Raw genomic sequence first — 25,168 nt, 5'->3', positions numbered from 1 at the left:
CTCAGGAAATTAAATGATAAATATCTTTACATTATATCACTGAGCTGTTAAGCTATCATTCACATCATTTCATTTTCAATTTTAAGGAAAAAAATACTTACTTCTGAACGCTTGTTCCAATATTAGCTAAAAATTCTTCCAGTTGTTCATTAAGATTTTCAGAACCCATCTTAAAGAAACTTATCTGGAGAGCAGGGAGTCGGGGGAATTGAACAATACAAAAATACATTAAGCAATACTTAAAGTAAATCATATAAACAATCTCTAAGATACATGGTTAGGTAAAAAACAAAGGAATATTCCCATTTGTGTAAAAATACATTGTAGTTTGTGATTTCTACTGCACATGGAGCCATTAAGGAAGTTAGACTTAAATTCCACTACATATCCTTTTATATTTTTTGAATTGGAACAAGTAATACATATGTATGGTTAACAATCTTTTAAAATTGGAAAATAAATTTTAAAGTATTTCCAACAAATTATATAAAGTATTTCATGTTTACTACAAAGATAAGTTTTCTATCTGAGGAATAATCAGTAAAGTACTCTTTTACTTAAATAGATTCAATTTTTTGTTTTTTTTTGAGACAGGGTCTCGCTTTGTCATCCAGACTGCACAGTAACACCTCATTGCAGCCTCAGCCTCCTAGGCTCGAGGGATCCTTCCATCTCAGCCTCCCAAGTTGCTGGGACCATGGAGGCATGCTACCAAGCCCAACTAATTTTTTCAATTTTTGTAGAGATGGGGTCTCCCTACATTGCTAAGGCTAGTCTTAAACTCCTGGACTCAAGTGATTCTCCTACCTCGGCCCTACCAAAGTGCTTGATTATAGGCATGAGGCACCGCACCTGGCCTCAATTTTCTTTAAACTCTTAATTTTTAGGAGACTGACACTTTGTCTTATACTACCCAAAACAAATTTCTAGCCCCCTTCCTGATGTACCTTGGGGCACGCTGGAGTTCATCTATTATTTTTAACTCAGGAAGTATGCAAGGAATATGGGATAAACTCAAACCTGTTCATTCTCTTTCAGATCTATTATGAAGCAAGTGTTTAGTTGAAGCTCCAGCAATAGGTGTAACTCTGAAATTCATTTAGCTTTCTGTTCTCAGTCCCCAGCTACGGTGAACAAGTGGTTTCATTTACCCTAAAATATTTGAAATCTTCATTTGCAAGGAAAACCATTCTTCCTAACTTCCTTAAAATAACAGTCTGATGACATTTTTTAAAATTACTTCCACAGACATGAACAAGGATGTTGAAAATAGTTTATAAATCTTTATACTTAATGTAAATATCAAGCTTAATATAAAGCTTTTAGGACAGTTATAATCCAAAATACAGTACAGTATTTACCTGAGCTTGCATGTACCCAAGTAGAGGTTCTAACAATGCTATTTTCTTCTTGTACTGAAGAGTATTTAATGCACAAAAATAATGCATCATGGTCTGGTGTTGTTTCTTTCTGGACGTGTACACATCTTCTGTTACTTCATACTTCACCTTTGAATGAAAAGATTTAAATAATTAAGTAAATAATCTACTATTATTTACTTAATTTTGTATTATCTTCAGTAGGAGCTGTGGAGAAGAGCCCACCGAGGAAAAGGTGTATCACAAGCAATTGAGCATTGATGTTCCTGTTTCTGATCTTTTAGAAATCCTTCAACATACTGGTTAAGCGAATTTTCCTGTTTAACTTCCTTCCAACCACATAATTTACAAAATGCACATTGAGGCCAGGCGTGGTGGCTCATGCCTGTAATCCCAGCACTTTGGGAGGCCGAGGCAGGAAGATCACTTGAGGCCAGGAGTTTAAGAGCAGCCTGGTCAACATGGTAAAACCCTGTCTCTACTAAAAATGGAAAAAAATTAGCTGGGTGCGGTGGTACATGCCTGTAATTCCAGCTACTAGGGAGGCTGAGGCATGAGAATAGCTTCACCCTGGGAGGTGGAGGTTGCAGTGAGCCAAGATCACACAACTGTACTCCAACCTGGGCGACAGAGACTGTCTCAAAAAAAAAAAAAAAAAAAAAGGCATATTGAAAACAGAATTCTGTACATAACTAAGAATGGTACAGTAACTAAACTAAGCATGGCAGAGAAAGCTTACCACATGGAGGAAGGGCAGACAATTGTTTGTTATTAGGTTAGCCATTAGTCTTTGACTTTGATCAGTTCACAGCATACCAGTCTCCCCTCCTGGTTCTCTCCCTATCAGTCTTCCTCTCTTGTACTTGCTTGTCTTCCCTCACCCATACTTGAAATATGTGTGCTCCCTAGAGTTCTTTTATTCAGACAACATATATTTATTGAATACCTATTATGTAATAGGCATTATGTTCTTCTGTCTTCCTCCTTTCCTTAGAATCCTCAAGTACCAAGAATATTCTAATATTCCAATATATCAATGACTCACAAATTTTATCTCTTCCCTCTCACTCTCCCAAGTGACAGAGGAAACGCATCTCCAGCTGGGTTCTTTATGTGTGTTTATGTGCTACAAATGTACAAAACTGAAAATAGTTTTGTACACAAAACCTGTTCTTCTACTTTGTTTCTTAGCTCTCTTAATTACTACAGGATCCATCCAGACATCCAAGAAATCTAGGACTCATTTTTTATTCCTCCTATTACCACAAGACTTGTCAACTCATACTTAAGAAATATCTCTCGGCCGGGCGCGGTGGCTCAAGCCTGTAATCCCAGCACTTTGGGAGGCCGAGACGGGTGGATCACGAGGTCAGGAGATCGAGACCATCCTGGCTAACACAGTGAAACCTCGTCTCTACTAAAAAATACAAAAAAAACTAGCCGGGCGAGGTGGCGGGCGCCTGTAGTCCCAGCTACTCGGGAGGCTGAGGCAGGAGAATGGTGTAAACCCGGGAGGCGGAGCTTGCAGTGAGCTGAGATCCGGCCACTGCACTCCAGCCTGGGCAACAGAGCGAGACTCCGTCTCAAAAAAAAAAAAAAAAAAAAAGAAATATCTCTCAAAAGTACTCCTTCCTCTCCACTTTCAGTAACAACCTTAGCTGAGGCCTTCATTATATCTTTGCAAACTATTCCAATTCCTTTCATTGGATTCCCTCTACTCTTGTCCTCTTCACATTTTCATTAGTATGTTTGTTCTATAACACAACTGCATGATGTTATTCACCTACTTAGAATCCTTTGGCGGTTGTCCACTCCCTCTAACACAAATTTCAAGGTCATTAATATAGTAATCTGGTACCAATATACTTCTTACTCTTTCTGCCATATCTCCAAACATTTCCTTTACTGTCACAGAGTACTCCTAACCTTTACACTCTCCCAACTCCACCATGTGCCTCTGAAAGGCTGTTTTTCTTTCAGGAAAGCAATCTCCAATTCCAAACTAGTGTTATCCACTTATCTTCAATGTAAATGTCACCTTTTAAAAGTGTAACCTTTGCTGGCCGGGTACAGTGGCTCACACCTGTAATCCCAGCACTTTGGGAGGCTGAGGCGGGCGGATCACCTGAGGTCAGGAGTTTGAGACCAGCCTGGCCAACACGGTGAACACCCACCTCTACTAAAAATACAAAAATTAGCTGAGCATGGTGGCTCACACCTATAATCCCAGTTACTGGGGAGGCTGAGGCAGGAGAATCACCTGAACCCAGGAGGTGGAGGTTGCAGTGAGCCGAGACAGCACCACTGCACTCCTGCCTGGGAGTCAGAATGAGGCCCTGTCTCAAAAAAAAAAGTGTAACCTTTCCCAATTCACCAATCAAAGCTAACTGCTCCCCTCTCTGTGCTCTCTCCGCATTTTATTAAAACCCCTATTATTGTATTTAACTAATAACAGAGTTAATCCATGCCTTCTTGTCATCCTTGTACTCTGGTTCCTAGTCGACTTGCATGCCTTCACACAGGTAGCCTTCAATAAATGTGGAGTATCCAGTCTTTGAGGGCAGGAGTGAAGCCTATTCCCATTGTTCCCCCAAGGTACCCAACAGACTGTTTGACATATATTAGGTACTCAATGAATTTTTAAATAAAATGAAGTTGGTGAAAAAGTGTTTTTTAAAATACTTTGAACAGCCAGAAGTAATGTAAAATATATCAAATTTTATACCTAGAGCCTTTGACTACTTCTCTAAGGCCAAGTGACTATTAGAGATCTTAAAATGTATACATTTTATCAATACACCATTAAGTAGTAGTCTGCAGCGAAAATTAGAAAACGAAAAGGAAATCAATCTTCATACTAAACTTTGTGTGAGAAACATTTCCTTTGTCACAGTAGCTGTTGCACAGTAAATTGTACCCAACTATGGATTCCCACAAGCAGTCACTGTGTTTCCAACAGCAGCTGCAGCCAAGGCTACAGACACCAACACCCAGGCACAGAGATCACCTCAGTCACAAGCATCTAGAAAGACCTACACATCAAGCTTTGGACTAGGTGCTGGAGAAAGACATGATCTTAAGGCACGCCCAGAAGAACTTGTTAATACTCTGTTCTCTGATCTTTACTTGAATGCATTTCTCCTCAAATACAGTGTAATATTTCTGTATTTCACTCCTTGAACAAATATCAAAAGATATATATTTCTGTAAATAAGGAGGGCCTCATAACAGAATTTCATTATGTGTGTGACAATTCTACTTCTTGACCACTCTATCTCAGAAGACATTTTTGAACACACATATATATTCAAACAGAACCAATGCCATGTCATCGAAATACAAAGCAACAAGAGGCAATGTTATATACTGGGTATTAGTTACATTTCCAGAATAGTTATGTTTACTTATAAAATCAAATTTTGGCCGAAGAAAATATTTTGTTTAAAGAGATCAATGATTATCAGAAAGGTTTCGAACAGCTAGAAGGAAAGAAAAAACTAAGGGTAATATAACAAAACATACAAAGTAACTGCTGGCTCTATTTTGATAGAGGAAAAACTAGACCACCTAATGAATAGTTGTTAATCATGACACTGAAGGAATAAATGTGTATCACACCTTGTCATTTTCTCTTTTTTTGGATAATCGGCTATATCTGTTAATTGCAGCATCATGATCTGGAAAAAAGAAACGAGTGTTAACAATACAACAGTACTTTTCAAAACTTACAAATGCTTTCAATGGTCTTCACATGTGCATCTTTCCACAAACGTACTAAAGCAAGAATTTCCTACCACATGATCACTGAACTCAAATTTTCCCCACAGCCAAATTTCCCCTAAATTATGTGTCTACTTCTCAAACTGGTTTTTAAAAAATTAATTCCAGGAAACTAATGCAGTAAAGCTTTTTAAAGTATTTTGTAGTACAAAAATAGCAAACGCAGCTTAGACACAGTGGCACATGCCAATAGTCCCAGCTAATCAGGAGGATGGGGCAGCAGGATCACTACAGTATGCTATGATTGTGGCTTCAATAGCCACTGCACTCCAACCTGGGCAACACAGCAAGACCCCATATCTTAAAATATATACACACATATATATACACACACACACACACACACACATATATACATATATATATCTCTAACACTCAATGAAAAATTGGGATATATAAAAGAACAAGAAAGGTAAAATACTATAACATCTCTTTAAGCATTATGAAGATAGTAACCTATAAGACTTAATTTCCTTAAGATTTAAATTACACTGTATAACCAGTGTAATTTAAGAAGCAATACTGATTTAAGTAATGTTCACTTATTTTTAATTGGGTTCTTTTTTTTTTCAATTATTACAAAGAATCTAGCCACAGATATGCACTGATAAACAAATACATCACTGCAAGAAATAAGTATGCAAATTATAGGGCTTACCGTTACTTGCAATCTGAAATACTTCCTTTAACGTTAGTATTTCTGAAAAAGTTCAAGAATAATTTAAGTTTGGCATATTTATGAAATACATTTGTTTGGAAAATAATAACTGCTACTTAAACTATAATTAAAACTCCAAATAATATTTCATACTTCAACATTCAGGGTGAAAAAGCTATTCTGTGTTTCAGCTAGTCTATGAAACATTTACTATCATTAGCAACAGTTACACCACCAGAAAATCTACTTGCTACAAATTAGTGATATGACAGAAAAACAAATTTAAACACCCACTGTAAATGGTAAGATATGCAAATATTCTGATTTAGTGCCAGAATCATGCATTTTTGGTATATGAATCTAAACATTCAAATGCTAAACGAGAAACAAAACATCTTATTAATAAGATTATGCCATTCAGTCCCCTTACACTGAAGAAAAGAGATCTTGTTCTAGACCTTAGAAATGACCATTCTTGAGGATCACAACCACAATTAGTAACTCCATCTTTAAAATACATTAGAGATGTATTGGTGACTGAGTAAAGGTGGCACAGGTTGCTGTCCAGAAATGGTGGTAGGTATAGAATAGTATGATAATATGCATTTGTCTGTATTCCATGTATAATTTAAATACTTTACCATTACTGATACATTAGTTCAATATTTTTAATCTCTCTACATATTTTGGAAGTAAGTCTGTATGGCTGAGATTACAAGTTATGGGAAAGCAGAACCAATTCTATAAAACTCTCATTGTATCACCTAGTAATCCTAAGTGGGTAAAAATAAAACCCACAAACAACCAGGTTGCAGACTGTTAAATGTGCCAGTACCCCTACCTCTTGCCACTTCGGCCCATACACACACCTCTATACCCTGTGCCACTATCCTAACTCAGGCCTTGGTCACATCTCACTGGACACCCACAACTTCCCAGTCTAGTCTCCTACATAACAAGGCTACTCTATTCCATCCTCCAAAGGAATTGTGTCTCTCCTTAAAGACCCCCATTGACTTCTCCTTTGCTCATAAACTGAAGTCTAGCCTCTTAGCATGACCTACTCCCATCTCCTCTGTTTCTGGATTCATCTCCTGCCTCACTCTAACACATCCAGCATTGCAGCCACACTGAGTTTCTTGCTACTGTCAAATAGGCTGTGTGTTTCTAAAAGCCATACTTTGTGCACTCTAGTCCCTCTAACAGAACAATGACTCTTCTGGCAAATTCCTCTTCACTGTTCAATGCTCATGTCACATCCTTGGGTGAAGCCTTGCTGACCCCTCCTAACAGCCCCGCCAGCACCTTGCTCATTCCCTAATTATAAGAGACATAAGTGTTGTAATTATGCGTGTGCCCACTTCCTTCTCTAGAATTTCTCAAAAGAGGGGATATCTTACCCATATCGGTATTTCTCAATATCTAGTTTGATATCTAGCAGGAGCTCCTATAAATGTTTGATAACTGAGCAAAGTAAGAGTGGCACAGGTTGTGGTCAAGAAATGGTGTAGGTATAGAGTAATATGCATTTTACAAGCGTTGATCTTACAGCCAATGAAAGTAAACATAAGCTTGACTTCAATACCTTTCAGATCTCTTTCTTTAAACTGGGTAATGGGGAACATCATGGCATCAGCAAGTTGAGTTGAAAGTACTGCATGACAAGAGCTAAGCTAGAAAAAGAAAGACCAAAAAGGCCAAATAACTATACACAGACATTTAACCAGTGTTATGTAAATTAAACAGAATCTAGCAAAAAAGGTTCTGATGTATTTTATATAGGCAAACACTAAAAATTATGTGATACAGTACAAAATATTATATAGTAAAAAAAAATTCCATTTACTAAACTCTTAGAAAACACAGAATGACCTTGGATTTGGTAACGGTTTCTTGCATATGACACTAAAAGCACAAGGAACAAAAGAAAATATATAATGGACATCATCAAAATTTAAAACTTCTATGCATCAAAGCATACCATCAAGAAAGTGAAAAGAAAAAAAAACAACTCAGAATGGGAGAAAATATTTGCCAATTATGTATGTGACACATAACTTGTATCTAGAAAGAGAACATTTACAACTTATAATAAAAAGACAACCAATTTAAAAACGGGCAAAGGATCTGTATAACTTCTTCAAAGATAAACAAATGGCCAATAAGCATATGAAAAGGTGCTCAATATCATTACACATCAAGAAAGTGCAAATGAAAACCACAATGAGAGACCACTTCACACTCACTCAGATGGCTATAATTTTTTAAAAAATTTTAAATACACACAAACAAAAATAATTGTTGGTGAGGATGTGGAAAAACTGGAACCCTCCTACATTGCTGGTAGGAATGTAAAATGGTGCAGGCACTGTAGAAAACAGTTTGGTGGTTTTCTACATTATTTAACTTTTAAATAAACAAACATAAAATTACCATGCAATGACCCAGCAATCCCATTTCTGGGTACCTACTCAAGAGAACTGAAAACTGTTGTTCAAAAAAAAACAAAAAAACCTGTATATGAATGCTCATAACAACATTATTTGAACTAGTTAAAAGGTAGAAACAACACAAATGAACAAGGACTAGATAAACAGATACAGATATATAAAGAGATGACTAGAAAAACAAAACTTGATATATCCATAACAATGAAATTTTATTTAGCCAAAAAAGGAATGAAGTACTGAGGCATATTACAACACGAATGAACCTTGAACACATTATGCTAAGTGAAAGCAGACATTAAAAACTCTAAAATTATGAGTTCATTTATATGAAATATCAAAAGTAGGCAAAGTCATACAGAAAGAAAGCAGATTGCCACGCATGGTGGCTCAAACCTATAATCCCAGCACTTTGGGAGGCCGAGACGGGCAGATCACGAGGTCAGCAGATCGAGACCATCCTGGTTAACACGGTGAAACCCCGTCTCTATTAAAAAATACAAAAAACTAGCCGGGCGAGGTGGTGGGCGCCTGTAGTCCCAGCTACTCGGGAGGCTGAGGCAGGAGAATGGCGTAAAAACCCGGGAGGCGGAGCTTGCAATGAGCTGAGATCCGGCCACTGCACTCCAGCCTGGGCGACACAGCAAGACTCCGTCTCAAAAAAAAAAAAAAAAAAAAAAAAAAAAAAAAAACACACACACAAAACTAGCCGGGTGAGGTGGCGGGCGCCTGTAGTCCCAGCTACTCGGGAGGCTGAGGCGGGAGAATGGCGTAAACCCGGGAGGCGGAGCTTGCAGTGAGCTGAGATCCGGCCACTGCACTCCAGCCTGGGCGACAAAGCCAGACTCCGTCTCAAAAAAAAAAACAAAAAAAGAAAGCAGATTAGTGGTTGACAAGGACTGAGGGAGCAGAGAGGTGGAAGTGACTGCTTGATACGGTTTGGCTGTCCCCACCCAAATCTCATCTTCAATTGTAGCTCCCATAATTCCCACATGTTGTGGGAGGGGCCTCCTGGGAGACAACTGAATCATAGGGGCAGTTTCCCCCATACTGTTCTTGTGGTAGTGAGTAAGTTTCACGAGATCTGATGATTTTTAAGGGGTTCCCCTTTCACTTGTCTTTCATTCTCTCTCATGTGCTGCCATGTAAGATGTGCCTTTCGCCTTCCGCCAGGATTGTGAGGCCTCCCCAGCCACGTGGAACTGTGAGTCCATTAAACCTCTTTTTCTTTATAAATTACCCATATCAGGTATGTCTTTATCAGCAGTGTGAAAACAGATTAATTCACTGCTTAATGGGCACAAGGCTTCCTTTGAGATGATGAAAATGTCCTAAAAACCAGACAGTGGTTATGGTTGCATAGCAGTGTGAATGTACTAAATGTCACGAATGGCAAATTTTATGCTATGTGTACTTTATCACAATTTTTGAAATGAAAAAAATTACATTATTTCTTTATCTTGATTTCCTGGTAAAACATTTTGCTATAATGGGTTATTAAAATATTTCAAAAAAAAATATTTTTCCAGGTAAGATTCTAGAAAACACAGGACTATCGAATGGTCCATGTGAAAAGAAGAGATTTTACTGCAACAGTAGAGAATAGTTATTGATTCTCCATAAGCTCTCACTACCTTTTCTTCCTGTTAGCTTTCAGGTCTTTGTTTTAATGATTTGTTGTGGTGACCGATCTGAGGAATTCAGGGTTGATTTTGGCTGTTTAGGATGGCAGGATTAATAAAGACTAAACAGTAAAATGTTGCTTAGAGCAACAACAAAGAACCCAGATGTAGCTCACTACCTAACTCTTCTCTCCCTGCCTACATCTAATGACACATGTCAAGACTGAATGTTACATGGACTACATATAGAAGAAGCACATCTGTATGTTTATTCCTGGAAAACAATGTTTTAATCTGGTAAAGAAAGTATTGTTTTGATGAGCCAGCCACCAGGATGTGGAAGTAAGATTCTTCTTTAGTCATCTCTGTAATAGAGCTTTACTCATAAAATAAAAGCCTGGGTAACTTAATTATAAGACCATTTAATCAAGCAAAATAAAATAAAAGTTTACCTCATCTATAACTTTTGAAAACTGTTGCAATGTAGAGCTCATAACTTCATCATCACCTCCCAATGGAAAACGCTGAAAAACGAGAAACAGAGATGAGGTAAAGTTTCAACGTCGTGTCTTTTGGGAATGACATTACTATAATTTACATTTTTAAATAACTTTAGAAAAACTTCCAAAATTTTGAATAAGCTCTAAAATATCATTTAACTAAAATTGTGTAATGTATATAATTAATAAACATTAATTGTTTGTTAAGTAACCAATTGACATGGCATATTGGAATCTCCACCGTACTCAAAGTTCAAAGATTTAGCATTTAGCTCCAGTTCCTCCAATAATGGTGCAACGTTGAGCAAGTCACAACTTCTTCATTTGTAAAAAGAACACAGGTAAACTAGATAGCCTCTGTATTTAATATTAAATCATTAAAATTATCTGAACGTAAGTGCTATCATGAAATTTCGATGGTATATTCTGTGAATTCAAGAAAACTTAAGGATTCTTGTTGAAAGTCTATCTATACAGATACTATACTTTTAAAATTATGCTTTTAAAACTTTGATATACGATACCTGTTTTTCATATTCTTTTAAAAGTTTTGAGGTCAGGTGTGTTGCTGCACTTAATTCATTCTATGGAAAAAGCATTCAAATTAGCATGATCATACCGAGAAAAAAGTTTTAGTTGAATATACCTAATTTATTTATTATCACTTAACATAAATATTTTTAAAACCTTCATTAAATCACTGGAAAGGCGTACTACCATTAAAGCACTTTAAAAGAAAATTCAAACCATAAAATAGACACTCTCAAGGAATTCAGCAGTGTTCCTGGTGTTTGTTTGTTTGTTGCTAATAAAAACTAAGCACTAAATACTTTAAAGCCTTAGCAAAATCTTTAGAGAGTCTACGTTGATGACTGATTATTGCTCTCTGTAGATGCTGTTACTAGACTACAGTAAGCACTTAATAATATACAACCAAAATGTAGTTGACCTAGTCATATAATACAGCAACACAGCCATATGAAAAACTTTTAGTTTTTTTAGTGACTATAACAAATATGACATTTCTTTAACATATTATATCATATATCTGTGTGGTCAGAAAGCAAAGCTTCAGAGCCTGATCACAAGGAAAAACTAAACAACATAGCAACTTTTAAGTATGTAAGGAAAATGTGAAGCCAGAAAGCAAACAATATGAGAAGGGAAAAAAATAAAACTTGTACACTTAATTAATCCCAAAGAAAGTATATCACAGAACCTAGGTTGCTGTTTAAGCTTATAATTAAGTTATCCAAACATAGCTTCAAATTTTATTCCTGGTCAACAAGAAAACCTAGTCATACCCTTCATCTTCTTGTACTCCAAAGGTACATCTAATTTTTAGTGCCTTCTTTTAACTTGACAGAGGCAGCCAACTTTCAAATCCTCTACTGAAAAAGGGGAAGTGTTGGCCATTTGCAGTGGCTCACACCTGTAATCCCAGCACTTTGGGAGGCTGAGGCGGGCAGATCACCTGAGGTCAGGAGTTCAAGACTAGCCTGGCCAACATGGTGAAACCCCACCTCTAGTAAAAATACAAAATTATCCGGGCGTAGTGGCGCACGCCTGTAATCCCAGCTACTCAGGAGGCTAAGGCAGGAGAATTGCTTGAACCTGGGAGGTGGAGGGTGCAGTGAGTCGAGATTGCGCCATTGTACTTCAACCTGGGAGACATGAGCAAAACTCCGTCTCCAAAAAAAAAAAAAAAAAGGGCCAGGCACAATCCCAGCACTTTGGGAGGCCAAGGTGGGCGGATCACCTGACGTCAGGAGTTCAAGACCAGCCTGACCAACACGGAGAAACCCCGTCTCTACTAAAAATACAAAATTAGCCAGCATGCTGGTGCATGCCTGTAATCCCAGCTACTCAAGAGGCTGAGGCAGGAGAATCATTTGAACCCAGGGGGGCGGAGGACGCGGTGAGCCGAGATCACACCACTGCACTCCAGTCTGGGCAACAAGAGCAAAGCTCCATCTCAAAAAAATAAATAAATAAATAAATAAAGTGGGGGTGGGGAAGTGTTCCATAAGATTGTAATAAGCATGATTAGGGAAAATACCAGTGATGACATGGGATAATCATTCAAATATTAGGAAAGATCACTATCAGTGAGTTTCATGGGGGGTTTCCCCCAAACTATGTTTGGGGAGAATGGGCAGATGCTTCAATCTTCTATCACTTTTGTAGTACTACAAACTGTACTCTAGTAGTTGAAATGTCAGTTCTGTAATACACAATGTTCATTCATCCATTCAACAAATATTTATTACTAGGAGCCTAGTACAGGGTTAAGCACTGGTAAACAAGACAGACGCTACCTATCCTTATGAGGCTTAAAAATTCATGTTTTAAAAGCATCAAGTTAGTCCTCAGTGTTTTACCTGTGCATCATAAATCCGATGCATAGCTTGATACAACTGATTCATATAGTTGGAAATAGCTGTGGCATCTTCTTCAAATACACCCAGTAAAGACCTTGTCTGTATAAAATAATAGCAGTAAGTTTATGTTAATCATAATACAAATCAGATGGAAAAATATTTTTTCTAAAGGAAGCAAAAATCATAGGATATTAAAGTTCTAGTAATTCTGAGTTTTAATCTATTTTCTCTCTTTGGTAGTAATGTTAAAAAGTCAGAGTTTTTTTGTTCTCAGTTTCACTTCAACAAAGCAGAGGTATTTTCCAACTATGTCACACAAACTTTAGGAGAAACAACAGAGGTATATTTTCAGAAACCAAAAATTCTATAAGACAAATCAACAGAAACATTCAAAGCTAAATTAACAGCATTCTATGTAGTATAAATATTTTGAATGTCTTACTTCAGGATAATTTAGTATGATTATTTTTTTTTTCTATAGTTTTTTCTAGAAGAGGCCAAACCCCTCCCTGTCCTAATCTAAAAATACCACAGTACACCCTCCCCAACATGGCCAACTCTTCAGCACATAAAATGCTAACTACGTTTTTCTGAATGCACAATTTGGGGGTTTTCCTTTCTTCTTCTTTATACACGTCTATATGGTTTGGCTTTTGTTTTGTTTTGTCGTTTTTCTACTATGTACATTTAAAAATTATCTTCATTTTAGGCCGGGCACGGCAGCTCATGCCTGTAATCTCAGCACTTTGGGAGGCCGAGGCAGGCAGATCACAAGGTCAGGAGATTGAGACCATCCTGGCTAACACAGTGAAACCCCGTCTCTACTAAAAATACAAAAAATTAGCCAGGCGAAATGTCTTACTTCAGGATAATTTAGTATGATTATTTCTTTTCTTCTATAGTTTTTTTCTAGAAGAGGCCAAACCCCTCCCTGTCCTAATCTAAAAATACCACAGTATACTCTCCCCAACATGGCCAACTCTTCAGCATATAAAACGCTAACTAGGTTTTTCTGAATGCACAATTTGGGGGTTTCCTTTCTTCTTCTTTATACACGTCTATATTGTTTGGCTTTTGTTTTGTTTTCTCATTTTTCTACTATGCACATTTAAAAATTACCTTCATTTTAGGCTGGGCACGGCAGCTCATGCCTGTAATCTCAGCACTTTGGGAGGCCAAGGCAGGCAGATCACGAGGTCAGGAGATTGAGACCATCCTGGCTAACACAATGAAACCCCGTCTCTACTAAAAATACAAAAAATTAGCCAGGCTTGGTCGCACATGCCTGTAGTCACAGCTACTCGGGAGGCTGAGGCAAGAGAATAGCTTGAACTTGGGAGGCGAAGGTTACAGTGAGCCAAGATCGCGCCACTGCACTTCAGCCTGGACAACAGAGCAAGACTCTGTCTCAAAATAAAAAAAATTTTTTAAATTATCTTCATTTTAAGGGGAAAAGCTTATAAGTAAATGTTAAGAATGTCAGACCAGGCGTGGTGGCTCACGCCTGTAATCCCAGCACTTTGGGAGGCCCAGGCAGGTGGATCACGAGGTCAGGAGATCGAGACCATCCTGGCTAACATGGTGAAACCCCGTCTCTACTAAAAATACAAAAAATTAGCCAGGCGTGGTGGTGGGTGCCTGTAGTCCCAGCTACTCGGGAGGCTAAGGCAGGTGAATGGCGTGAACCCGGGAGGCGGAGCTTGCAGTGAGCTGAGATCGCCCACTGCATTCCAGCCTGGGCGACAGAGCGAGACTCCTTCTCAAAAAAAAAAAAAAAAAAAAAAAAAAAGACAGAATATCAATAAAAATGTATCAAAGATAAGGAAGCTGAAGCTATCAAAGGCAAGGCAGACATACTCACATTACATCCCAAAGGCAGGGAAAGAATGAAAATACCAACAACTACTGGAGATAACCGCAGCTTAAAATCTAAAAGATGACTTTGTATTTTTATTCTAAAAATAATTTATGCCTCGGCCTTAGATTTTTTTTTGAGACAGAGTCTTGCTCTGCCGCCTAGGTTGGAGGTGCAGTGGCATGATCTCGGCTCACTACAAGTTCCACCTCCTAGGTTCACGCCATTCTCCTGCCTCAGACTCCCCAGTAGCTAGGACTTCAGGTGCCCACCACCACGCCCGGCTAATTTTTTGCATTTTTTAGTAGAGACGGGGTTTCACCATGTTACCCAGGATGGTCTAGATCTCCTGACCTTGTGATCCACCTGCCTTAGCCTCCCAAAGTATTGGGATTACAGGCATGAGCCACAGCGCCCGGCCTATGCCTCAGCCTTAGAAAAATGTTGTGGTTGTTGTTGCTGTTGTTTGAGACAGGATCTCATTCTTTCTCCCAGGCTGGAGTGCAGTAACATGATCTCGGCTCACTGCAGCCTTGACCTCCCAGGCTCAAACAATCCTCCCACCTCAGCCTCCCATGTAGCTGGGACTACAGACATTTGCCACCATGTCTAGCTACTTTTTTTCTATTTTTTTTGTAGTGACAGGGTCTCACTATGTTACTCAGGCTGGTTTCAAACTGCTTGGCTCAAGCAATTCTCCTACCTCGGCCTCCCAAAGTGCTGGGATTACAGGTCAGGTGTCAGCCACTGCACATGGCCAGAAATTTTGTTTTCTTAAATCAACTTATTTCTTGGCTTCCTATTTTCAGAGGAGGAAGCTAAGTCAATATAGTATAAAGGAGGGGAAAGACACAAAATCATTATGCCAGTAAGGCCCTATTTTCAGTCTTCTACTTCCCCAGGCCTCAGAGATTTAGATTTGACAGAATCTTTTTCAAGCACTCCACTACAATTCCCTATAGTGCTATTTTAAGATGTACAAAAGAAAGCATCAGGAAATCTTGTTTGGCTAGTGCCATTCTTAAGAAAAATCTGCTACTTCGTTTTTTTTTTTTTTCTAAAAATGGGTAATTCCAATTCAAGGAGTTACATATATATGTAAAAACTTGTAGCATAATTAAATTTAAAAGCTCTTCTTAGCTCAAACAAAGCTGAAACAGATTCCCTATTTTACACTAACAATATCAACTTCAACACTGGATAATTACTGTTTGTTTAAAGTTAGTAGCTTAAAAAATAGAATCAATATGGTACCATTTCATTGAATCTATGACGGTATCCATTGTAAGATGCATCATTTTTATTTTTGTACTACTCAAACAAAACAATGCTGGCAATTAAGCTATGATTTAAGGTTTTATGTCTTGAATTTTTTACCTTATATTTATGGAAACAGACCTTCACACAGAATTTTATCATATACAGCTCTCATGTAAATATAGGAAATATAAGCATCATAAACTTATTTCTAAAACTTCATCGAGTTCAAATCTTATGAACCACTTTTCTTTTTTTTTTTTTTTTTTTTTTGAGTCAGAGTCTCACTCTGTCGCCCAGGCTGGAGTGCAGCAGCGCAATCTTGGCTCACTGCATGCTCCACCTCCCGGGTTCACACCATTCTCCTGCCCCAGTCTCCCATGTGGCTGGGACTACAGGCGCCTGCCACCATGCCCAGCTAATTTTTTGTATTTTTAATAGAGACTGGGTTTCATCGTGTTAGCCAGGATGGTCTCGATCTCCTGACCTCATGATCTGCCCACCTTAGCCTCACAAAGTGCTGGGATTATAGGCATGAGCCACCACGCCCGGCCCATGAACCACTTTTCAACTCAAGAGTCATCAATATCCATGTTTTCCTATACATTATCATTCTCTGTGCCATGAGGAGATAAGTATTTCTTAGAAGTACTCCATTTTTGTCCCTAATATTTTCTTCAAGCAAGTTTTGATGATGTCATTTGACATCTCACCAAGTGTCAAAGGAAGATTTTTGGACAATAACCAGGACTGATATTCCTTTCTCAAATGGTGGCAAAATTGATTTGTTAGTTGAACACTGAGAGACTACACTTGGCCAGTATGCTACTAAGAGAAACAACCAAGTATGTACATTTGCAGGCAATGTGAAATACATTACTACTGCTACCTGGCTGATAGCAATTGTTAACATACCATCAACGGTATGAGGAATCCCAATCAGAGACATTAAAATGTTGGGGGGAAAGGCACATCTCATGAGTATTTCATATTATGCAAAGAAAGAAGATCCCATTTGGGACTGGGGTTTTTCTTCACTGTTCTCTCATAGATGAATCACTAAGATACAGATCTACACATAAAATCAATTAAGTTTTTAAAGATCATTATCTGTTTTTAGTAATTAATAAGGTTTATTTTGATCTTAATTTTCAGAACAACATATAAATATGGACAAGGCATCTAGTATAAGCTTAAGATTTTCTGGCTTAATGGATGATCTTTTGCAGAACTGTGTGGTTTGGGCAAGGTAATTCCAAACATGCTTTTTCCGCCCCCCTCCAGGTTCCAGGCATTATCCTTAAAAGATGCTCTTTGATCAGCTGGATTTTGGACTTGCAAATTCTCCCTAATTTAATACCTAGTTACTATAAATCAAAACTAAAGAAGGATAACTATAATTCAGGATAGTCTTCCATCACTCCCAGGTTCTTTTTTTTTTTTTTTAGAGCCAAAGCCTTATTCTGTTACCCAGGCTGGAGTGCAGTGGTGTGACCATAGCTCACTGCAGCCACGGACTCCTGGACTCAGTCGATCCTCCTGCCCTAACCTCCTGAATAGCTGGGACTACAGGCTCATGCCACCACGCCCAGCTAATTTTATTTTTGGTAGAGATGAGGTCTTGCTATTTTGCCCTAGGTGGTCCTGAACTCCCACCCTCAAGTGTTCACAAGCATGAGCCACTGTGCCAGGCCAAGACTCTAACTTTTTTATGTAGCAACTGGCAGGTCACTTTTGATTAGATCTAAATGATCTAAAAAACTTAAAAACTAATCAAATAAAAAACTTTTAGGGCCTGGTACAGTGGCTCACATCTATAATCCCAGCACTAAGGCCAGGAGTTTAAGACTAGCCTGGCCAATATAGTGAAACCCTGTCTTTAAAAAAAAAAAATTATTTTTTTTAATTTATTTATTTTTATTTTATTTTTTTTAAGACAGGGTCTCGCACTGTTGCCCGGGCTGGAGTGCAATGGCGCAATTTCAGCTCACTGCAACCTCCGCCTCCCCGGTTCAAGCAATTCTCCTGCCTCAGCCTCCTGAGTAACTGGGATTATAGACGCCCACCACCACGTCCGGCTAATTTTTTGCATTTTTAGTAGAGGCGGAGTTTCACTATGTTGGCCAGGCTGGTCTCAAACTCCTGACCTTGTGATCCACCCGCCTAGGCCTCCCGAAGTGCTGGGATTACAGGCGTGAGCCACCACGCCCAGTCTTCTACAAAACATTTTTAAATTAGTTGGGCTACTTAGGAGGCTGAGGCAGCAGAATCACTTGAACCTGGGGGGTGAAGACTATAGTCAGCCAAGATCATGCCACTGCACTCCAGCCTGGGCGACAAGAGCGAAACTCCATCTCCAAAAACAATAAAATAAAATAAAATAAAATAAAATTAGCTGAGCTTGGTAGCATATGTCTAGGAGTTTGAGGTTTCTGAGCTATGGCTGAGCCACTGCAATCCAACCTATGTGACAGTGAGACTCTGTCTCAAAAAAAAAAGCAAAAAACTTACCATGAGCTTTAAAAGTCTTCATATTCTTTGCGGCTCTACTTCTTGGACTCTATTCTAAATAAAATAGTTCAAACTGAGAAGAAAATTTATGCTCCAAAGCATTAATCTCAGCCCTGTTTATAAAAGCAAGACTTTGGGAAAACTCTAAAAGTCCAGCAGTGGATGGTGGAATCAGTTAAGGAAGTGTGTGGTCTTCAAATTTTTTTATTTAGAATGTAAAAACATATGAAGACACTTAAGTTATAATGTTAAGCTAAAAGCAGGATAAAGATCATTATGCACAATATAATCTCAATTCCATTAAAACATGTAGAAGAAAAAAAAAAAAAAACAGTAGAATAAAGAAACCAAACTGTTAACAGGTTTTTGCTGGGTACCCAACAGGTAATTGTGTGTTATTCTTTTCTGGGCCTTCCAATTTTTCTGAAGCAAGCAACTATTATTTTTTTAAATCAGGGTCAAAAATTAAGGCACAACAGCTGAGGTTCAGAGAAGTTGAATGATTTGCCCTAAAGCAGACGGTAGTAAGTGACAGTGATGACTAAAAATCTCCTCAACCCTAGATCCAAGGCTTTCCATTCTGCCACAGATTCAACCGAAGAATCACCTGCAAATATCTACACTTCCTAAATCCCAGTTGTCCCCATTAATTTTCCCAAGTAAATTTTACCTAGTTCCAATTTATTGCCTTTAAACATTGAAGGAATATCAATGTGACTACTTCATTAAAAATTAGCTGGCACAGGCCAGGTGCTCATACCTGTAATCCCAGCACTTTGGGAGGCCAAAGTGGGCGGATCACCTGACGTCAGGAGTTCAAGACCAGCCTGGCCAACATGGCGAAACCCCGTCTCTACTAAAAATACAAAAACTAGGTGGGTGGTGGCATGCGACTGTAATCCCAGCTACTCAGGAGGCTGAGGCAGGAGAATCACTTGAACCCGGGAGGCGGAGGTTGCAGTGAGTCGAGATCATGCCATTGCACTCCAGCCTGGGCAACAAGAGCAAAACCTCGTCTCAGAAAAAAAAAAAGAAAAAGAAAAAAACTAGCTGGCACAGTGACACACGCCTGTATTCCCAGCTGCTAGGGAGGCTGAGGCAGGAGGATCACTTCAGCACAGGTGTTCCAGGACACAGTGCACTACGATAGTGTCTGTGAACAGCCATTGCTCTCCAGACTGGGAAACATAGCAAGATCCCCATCTCAACAAACAAACAAATATACTGTAAAACTGACACTAGTATGATGCATGCTTGCAAAAAAAACAAAAACAAAAAACCACAATTCTTAAGTTGTAAACTAATCTGTGCAAAAAGCTCAAGAAATTAGATGAGTCAAGATTTTACCTCTGCCTCACAAGTCATATCTAGGGCAGTATGCAATCCATTCTGAGCTGTTTATAGTCTTTATGGGCTATTAAAAAAAAAAAAAAAAAAAGCCAAGTAAGAGAAGAAAGGTAAGGCAACCTGTTGAATCTTACATAATAAAAAGTAAAATGACAAAGTACGCCTGACCAATTCCACAAACTTTTTGCAAATCATCTGAAACAAATACAGTTTATAACTTTATATGGAGAAATCATGAAGAAAAAAATTGAACCAGCTATACTGGCAGTCAAGATAAACTAAATGTGAGTTTCTCTCTTTGTCAGTATAGGCTAAGAGTACATTAGCAGCAGGCAACTGGTCTGTGAAGATAACTTTCAGAATAAAAAAGAACAAATCAGTTCTACAATCAGAGCCCCATTTCAACTTGGCAATTAACACTGACATAAAATCCATGGCAGAAGTGTCATCCAGGAAAAGGAGATCTAGACCTCTTCTGCTTTTCTTCTTTGGGGGCCATGTTCAGCTGTAAAGACACACGAAATGGTGCAACTGCATTTCTAAATGAGCAATAATTCAGAAATGTTTCATTCTAAATAGTGTCCAACCAGCAACACCGTCTTAAACCGTTTAAATTATCGTGTAAAAAGACTTAGAGATGAAGTTTTCCCTATGCAAGTTACAGCCCCTGCCAACATTTTTAAAAATATAGCTGATTTCATTCTTCAGTACTTAAAACATATTAAATGGTTACATTTTCCAAAACTGTCTTAAGCTAGAGCAACCACACCAGCATCATTCCGACGCACAGAACACAGGGCTTTTATTTTGATGAGTTTATTAAGGCCAAGTCTGCAGGGAGCGGCGCAGCAGTCGAGGAGCGGCGAAGGCACCGTCCATCCCTGGCCATACACAGCTCGAGTGACAGCGACCACAGTCACGGGCGGGGAAAGCGGTCTTGGGCTCCGGGACCCGTCACGGGCTTTGCCGTTAGGTCTCCACACACAACCTTACAGCCTCTCCCGAAGAAAAACAATCCATTTCCTTCCCTAGCTTGCTGAGCCTCGGAAATCATTAAATAAGACTACCGGGGTTTCTCTCCCTTCTGCATTTTCTCTGAAGAGATTCTTGGGGAGAAAATTCCAGGGTCGAGATTTACCACCTCACATTACGGCGATAAAAAACGGCTCCTTTCGTCAAATAAAAAGGAGACCCGCGAGCGTACGTGACCGCCCGGCCCACGAGCACCAGCGGCTCGGTCTCCGCCTGCGGCCCTCGGCCCAGCCGAGCAGGCCCACGCGGGCCTTGGGCGGCGGGCCCACCCTCCACAACCCGGGGCGCGGCCTGCGACGGGCGGTGACCCAGGGCGGCGGCGGCGGCGGCGGCGCCCACCTGGGCCGGGGCGGGCACCTGCGGGAGCGGCGGAGGTGCCAGACCTGGGGTCCACCCGCTGGGCTCTCCCTCGTCGCCCACCAGCGCCCGCGCCTCACCTGCGGGCTGTCCTCCAGCGTCTCCTCGATGGGCAGTTTGTCGATCCCCGGCATCGTGGCGGAGGGAGGGCGGCGGCAGGAGACGCAGCGGCCGCCCACAGCTCCCCACGCCGGCCCACCCACCGCAGCTGACCCCGGCCCGCCCTCTCCGGCTGGCGCGGCCGCCGTCCCCGCCCGCACCGCCTTCTCCAGACGCCGAGCGGCCGTGAGGGAAATCCCGCCCCCTCGGCCTCCCTGCCCCGCCTCCCGGCGCGTCCATTGGCTCCCGGGGACGCCCATCCGCTCTGCGGCGGTGGACGGGAGGTTCCCGTGCGGCGCAAGGCTCTCCCGTGAGCGCGGGCGTCGGAAGCGGTGGAGGTGGCAGTGGCTGCCCTGGGATGGCCTTCCCTGCACGCGCGTGTTTGTATTTAAATCGCAGGAGACTGTCTCTTCCTCAGCTTGCTGGCGCGAGGAGCCGGAGCCTCGAGTTAGGGCCACACGGAGGAATTTGGGGCGGGTTGACTTTTCCCGCAACATATTTTGTCAGAGACGTTGGAAAAAGCCCTACTGCTGGCGCCTTTTAGTTTCCTCAGATGATAATGTTCCCAACTCCGCTCGGAGCATCCAGTCTTAATCCCCTCCAGCAGAATGGTGCTAACTCAGATGTCTGAGATCCGCAGCTGTGTCAATAGGGCTTTCTGGCAAACTTGTGAACGTAGCCTCGAAATTATTTTTCTGGACACTTGAATATCAGTATATTCAGTTGAAAACATGTGATTTTGTTGCCCGTTTAACAGTTCCTACCTGGCCTCCCAACTCCAGCTCCCATGTTTCCTTTAAATCACAAAGGAAAACATCTTTTAAAAATCAGGATACACTGGTTAATTATGTTAGTAGCTAATTGGCATTTCCGTTTCATCAAAAGTTTTGGAAGCTTTAAATAGTTTTAGCCTCTAATTTTACAATAAAGTGAAGCTCAAAGTTGGGAGTTTGACCGGATGAGGGCTACAAGCCCATCCTTTCCTCCTCCCTCTTGATCTTTCCCAGCCTCTCACCCTGGCTCGTTTATGTCTCTGTATAGTTGTAGGCTTTCAACATCATACAGAGAAAATAACAAAGTAGTGTCTTCTAAACATCTAGCCATTAATTCCACCCATCCATTCCATTTTCATTCAAGAAATACCCAGAGATGCTGAGTAAAGATTATTAGCTGCTTGGTTCCACAGATACATGGGAACAAATCCAGAATAGTGGTAGCACAAATCCAAATACAGTAACAAATAGAAGTTATATATTTTAAACGAAAATAGTAGATTTTCCCATGATCTCTTGAAGGAAAGATAAAATTATATTTTTAAAGTTTTGTTGGGTAGACTTGGATTGTAGTTTTACGGAATTATTTTTAGTGTTACAATCTTTAGAAGTTCTCCCCTTAGATTGTTTATCAACTAGTCTCGCTCTCTCGAAGAGTTCTTTAGTTTTTGAGGAAGTTGATTTGGAGGCAGTTCTTACAATGAGTTAAGGGTTCCCAGTGTGTTACAGGTTCTTTTTCCTTGATACCTTGTTTCTACTCTGCCAGCAAGAACACCATGCACCCCAGCTCGAAAGAAGGAAGACTTTCAAGGTAAGTGACCTTCCTGATTGAACTGAGTTAGATTTTAAATGAAGGAGAAGAAAGGTTGTGACAACTGTTAAGAATCAGGAGTGAGAGTGAGGAGTGTAAACAATGTATAAGAAAGAAAAAAAAAAAAAAAAAAAAAGGCCGGGCACTGTGGCTCACGCCTGTAATCCCAGCACTTTGGGAGGCTGTGGCAGGTGGATCACCTGACGTCAGGAGTTCAAGACCAGCCTGCCCAACATGGCGAAACCCAGTCTCTACGAACAATACAAAAATTAGCTGGGCGTGGTGGCGTGCCTGTAGTCCCAGCTACTCGAGAGCGGCTGAGGCTGGAGACTCAATTGAAGACGGGAGGCCCAGGGGCAGTGAGCCGAGATCACGCCACTGCACTCCGGCGTGGGCGACAGAGCAAGACTCCGTCTCAAAAAAAAAAAAAGTTACCCAATTAACTTGGCCAAACCAAATAATTCGAATGAAAAATTCTATTAGGTATTTGAATTATCTGGGTGTGGTATTGTTAAATGATTTCCTTCTTAGTATGTTATGTACATCTAAACTGTGTTTCTGTAAAGGATTCTCAAGAGGCCATTATATCATGGCAGAATGGCAAGGAATTCTTGGTTAAAAATTGGTTAAAAAATAAAACAGGCTGGGCGCGGTGGGGCTCACGCCTGTAATCCCAGCACTTTGGGAGGCTGAGGCAGGCGGATCATGAGGTCAAGAGATCAAGACCATCCTGGCCAATCTGGGGAAACCCCGTCTGTACCAAAAATACAAAAATTAGCTGGGCATGGTAGCGCGCGCCTGTACTCCCAGCTCTTTGGAAGGCTTGAGACAGGAGAATTGCTTGAACCCCGGAGGTGGAGGTTGCAGGGAGCCAAGACTGCACTCCAGCCTGGGCAACAGCGTGAGACTGCATCTCAAAAACAAAAAATAAATAAATAAAAATGAAAAAATAAAAAACAAAAACAGGTTCACATTCAATTGGATGGAGAGGTAGGTTTAGTCAAATCTAGTTTTAACCTGTTTGTACTAGAATCCAGTTTGAGCCTTCCATTTGGATTCTCTAGCTTTAGGCCACTATATACCCTGCTCATCCAAAAATATAGTTGTATTTCCTATGTTAAAACATCTCCAAAGCTGCAGAATTCATAGTCATTTTTGATAACCAGTTTAATCAGCCTAAGTTTTGTGCAGTTAACTAAACTCAGTTCATTTTAAGCCAGTTTTCTTTTATACAGGAAATGAGGCTTGTTCAGAGAATGCCTTAAGGGTTACTGGAGACTCATCTGTGGGTAGTAGAGTAAAAACTTTGGGCAACTGGTTAATTTTATGGAAGGCAAGTCAGGATTAAACAACGTCCACCAAAGATTTCTTTGAGACATTTCACATCTATCCCTTGAGACATTTCACACGTATAATTTACAACAAAAGGACATACAGTCTTGTAAATAGAGTTGTTAATTATTAGTCTCCTAAAATTATATTTGGTCTTATAATTAGGTTTTTACATGATACTCCTTGAAGTTCTCCTCTGTGATCTGTAATAGGAAAGAATCCAATAACCCAAGTGATGCTGGTTCTTTACTTTTAAAAATTATCCCTTTAGGTCAGTGGTTTCCAAACTTCATGCACACATAAAAATCATCTGGGAAGGTTGTTAGAATACAGATTCCTGAGAGAGTTGGGACATCCGGCTTCGGAGCAGGAATCTTCATCGGGCCAGCGACTAAAAAGAGAATTAAATATGGGTGATGTTGAGAAAGGCAAGATTTTTATTATGAAGTGTTCCCAGTGCTACACCATTTAAAAGGGAGGCAAGCACAAGACTGGGCCAAATCTCCATGGTCTCTTCGGGCGGAAGACAGGTGAGGCCCCTGGATACTCTTACACAGCCACCAGTAAGAACAAAGGCATCACCTGGGGAGAGGATACACTGATGGAGTATTTGGAGAATCCCAAGAAGTACATCCCTGGAACAAAAATGATCTTTGTCGGCATTAAGAAGAAGGAAGAAAGGGCAGACTTGATAGCTTATCTCAAAAAAGCTACTAATGAGTAATAGGCCACATTTTATTTATTACAAAACAAATGTCTGACTTTTTTATGTGTACCATGCTTTAATAGATCTCATACACCAGAATTCAGATCATGAGTGACTGACAGAATATTTTGTTGGGCAGTCCTGATTTAAAACTAAGACTGGCTTGTGGTTAAATGAATATGTTCAGTTTTTGAATTTTAATAGTAATTCCAATTCGGTAAATGCTATCACTGTTTACCCCTTCTAAAGATATGATTAGACTTCGTTAGTAATGTTCAACTTTTCACAAAGATGGTGAGTGCCATCTTAAAACTTACTGGA

The 25,168-nt window shown here is 40.0% G+C and overlaps 2 protein-coding genes and 1 pseudogene across 8 annotated transcripts in view; 2 read left to right on the top strand and 1 right to left on the bottom strand.

The window, feature by feature from the left end:
- APPL1 (adaptor protein, phosphotyrosine interacting with PH domain and leucine zipper 1) overlaps nucleotides 1–21,527 on the bottom strand; it is a 46,639-nt gene extending 25,112 nt beyond the window's left edge. The window contains exons 1-11 of one of the 5 annotated variants that reach the window (XM_045386014.3): nucleotides 21,207–21,378; nucleotides 19,738–19,804; nucleotides 18,391–18,444; nucleotides 12,768–12,866; nucleotides 10,911–10,970; nucleotides 10,339–10,410; nucleotides 7,403–7,490; nucleotides 5,818–5,859; nucleotides 4,998–5,056; nucleotides 1,362–1,508; nucleotides 102–184 (exon numbers count right to left, since the gene is read on the bottom strand). In XM_045386014.3, the coding sequence (XP_045241949.1) occupies nucleotides 102–184; nucleotides 1,362–1,508; nucleotides 4,998–5,056; nucleotides 5,818–5,859; nucleotides 7,403–7,490; nucleotides 10,339–10,410; nucleotides 10,911–10,970; nucleotides 12,768–12,866; nucleotides 18,391–18,393 (653 nt within the window). In that variant the 5' untranslated portion in view covers nucleotides 18,394–18,444; nucleotides 19,738–19,804; nucleotides 21,207–21,378. Of the gene's footprint in view, nucleotides 1–101; nucleotides 185–1,361; nucleotides 1,509–4,997; nucleotides 5,057–5,817; nucleotides 5,860–7,402; nucleotides 7,491–10,338; nucleotides 10,411–10,910; nucleotides 10,971–12,767; nucleotides 12,867–18,390; nucleotides 18,445–19,737; nucleotides 19,805–21,108 lie in introns of all 5 variants that reach the window. The other 4 variants (XM_015446095.4, XM_015446096.4, XM_045386015.3 and 1 more) reach the window with 4 other exon arrangements.
- Nucleotides 21,493–25,168, top strand: part of HESX1 (HESX homeobox 1) — a 28,806-nt gene continuing 25,130 nt past the window's right edge. Inside the window, exons 1-2 of one of the 3 annotated variants that reach the window (XM_065540824.1) lie at nucleotides 21,493–21,605; nucleotides 22,765–22,809. The gene's annotated coding sequence lies outside the window, so the exon portion shown is untranslated. Of the gene's footprint in view, nucleotides 22,810–25,168 lie in introns of all 3 variants that reach the window. The other 2 variants (XM_065540823.1, XM_015446088.3) reach the window with 2 other exon arrangements.
- Nucleotides 21,530–25,095, top strand: LOC123571816 (cytochrome c pseudogene; annotated as a pseudogene).

Source organism: Macaca fascicularis, chromosome 2 (genome assembly GCF_037993035.2).
Source record: "Macaca fascicularis isolate 582-1 chromosome 2, T2T-MFA8v1.1".
NCBI lineage: Eukaryota > Metazoa > Chordata > Mammalia > Primates > Cercopithecidae > Macaca > Macaca fascicularis.
The sequence above is the reverse complement of the archived record's forward strand: the minus strand, read 5'-3'. Positions and strand labels throughout refer to the sequence as shown.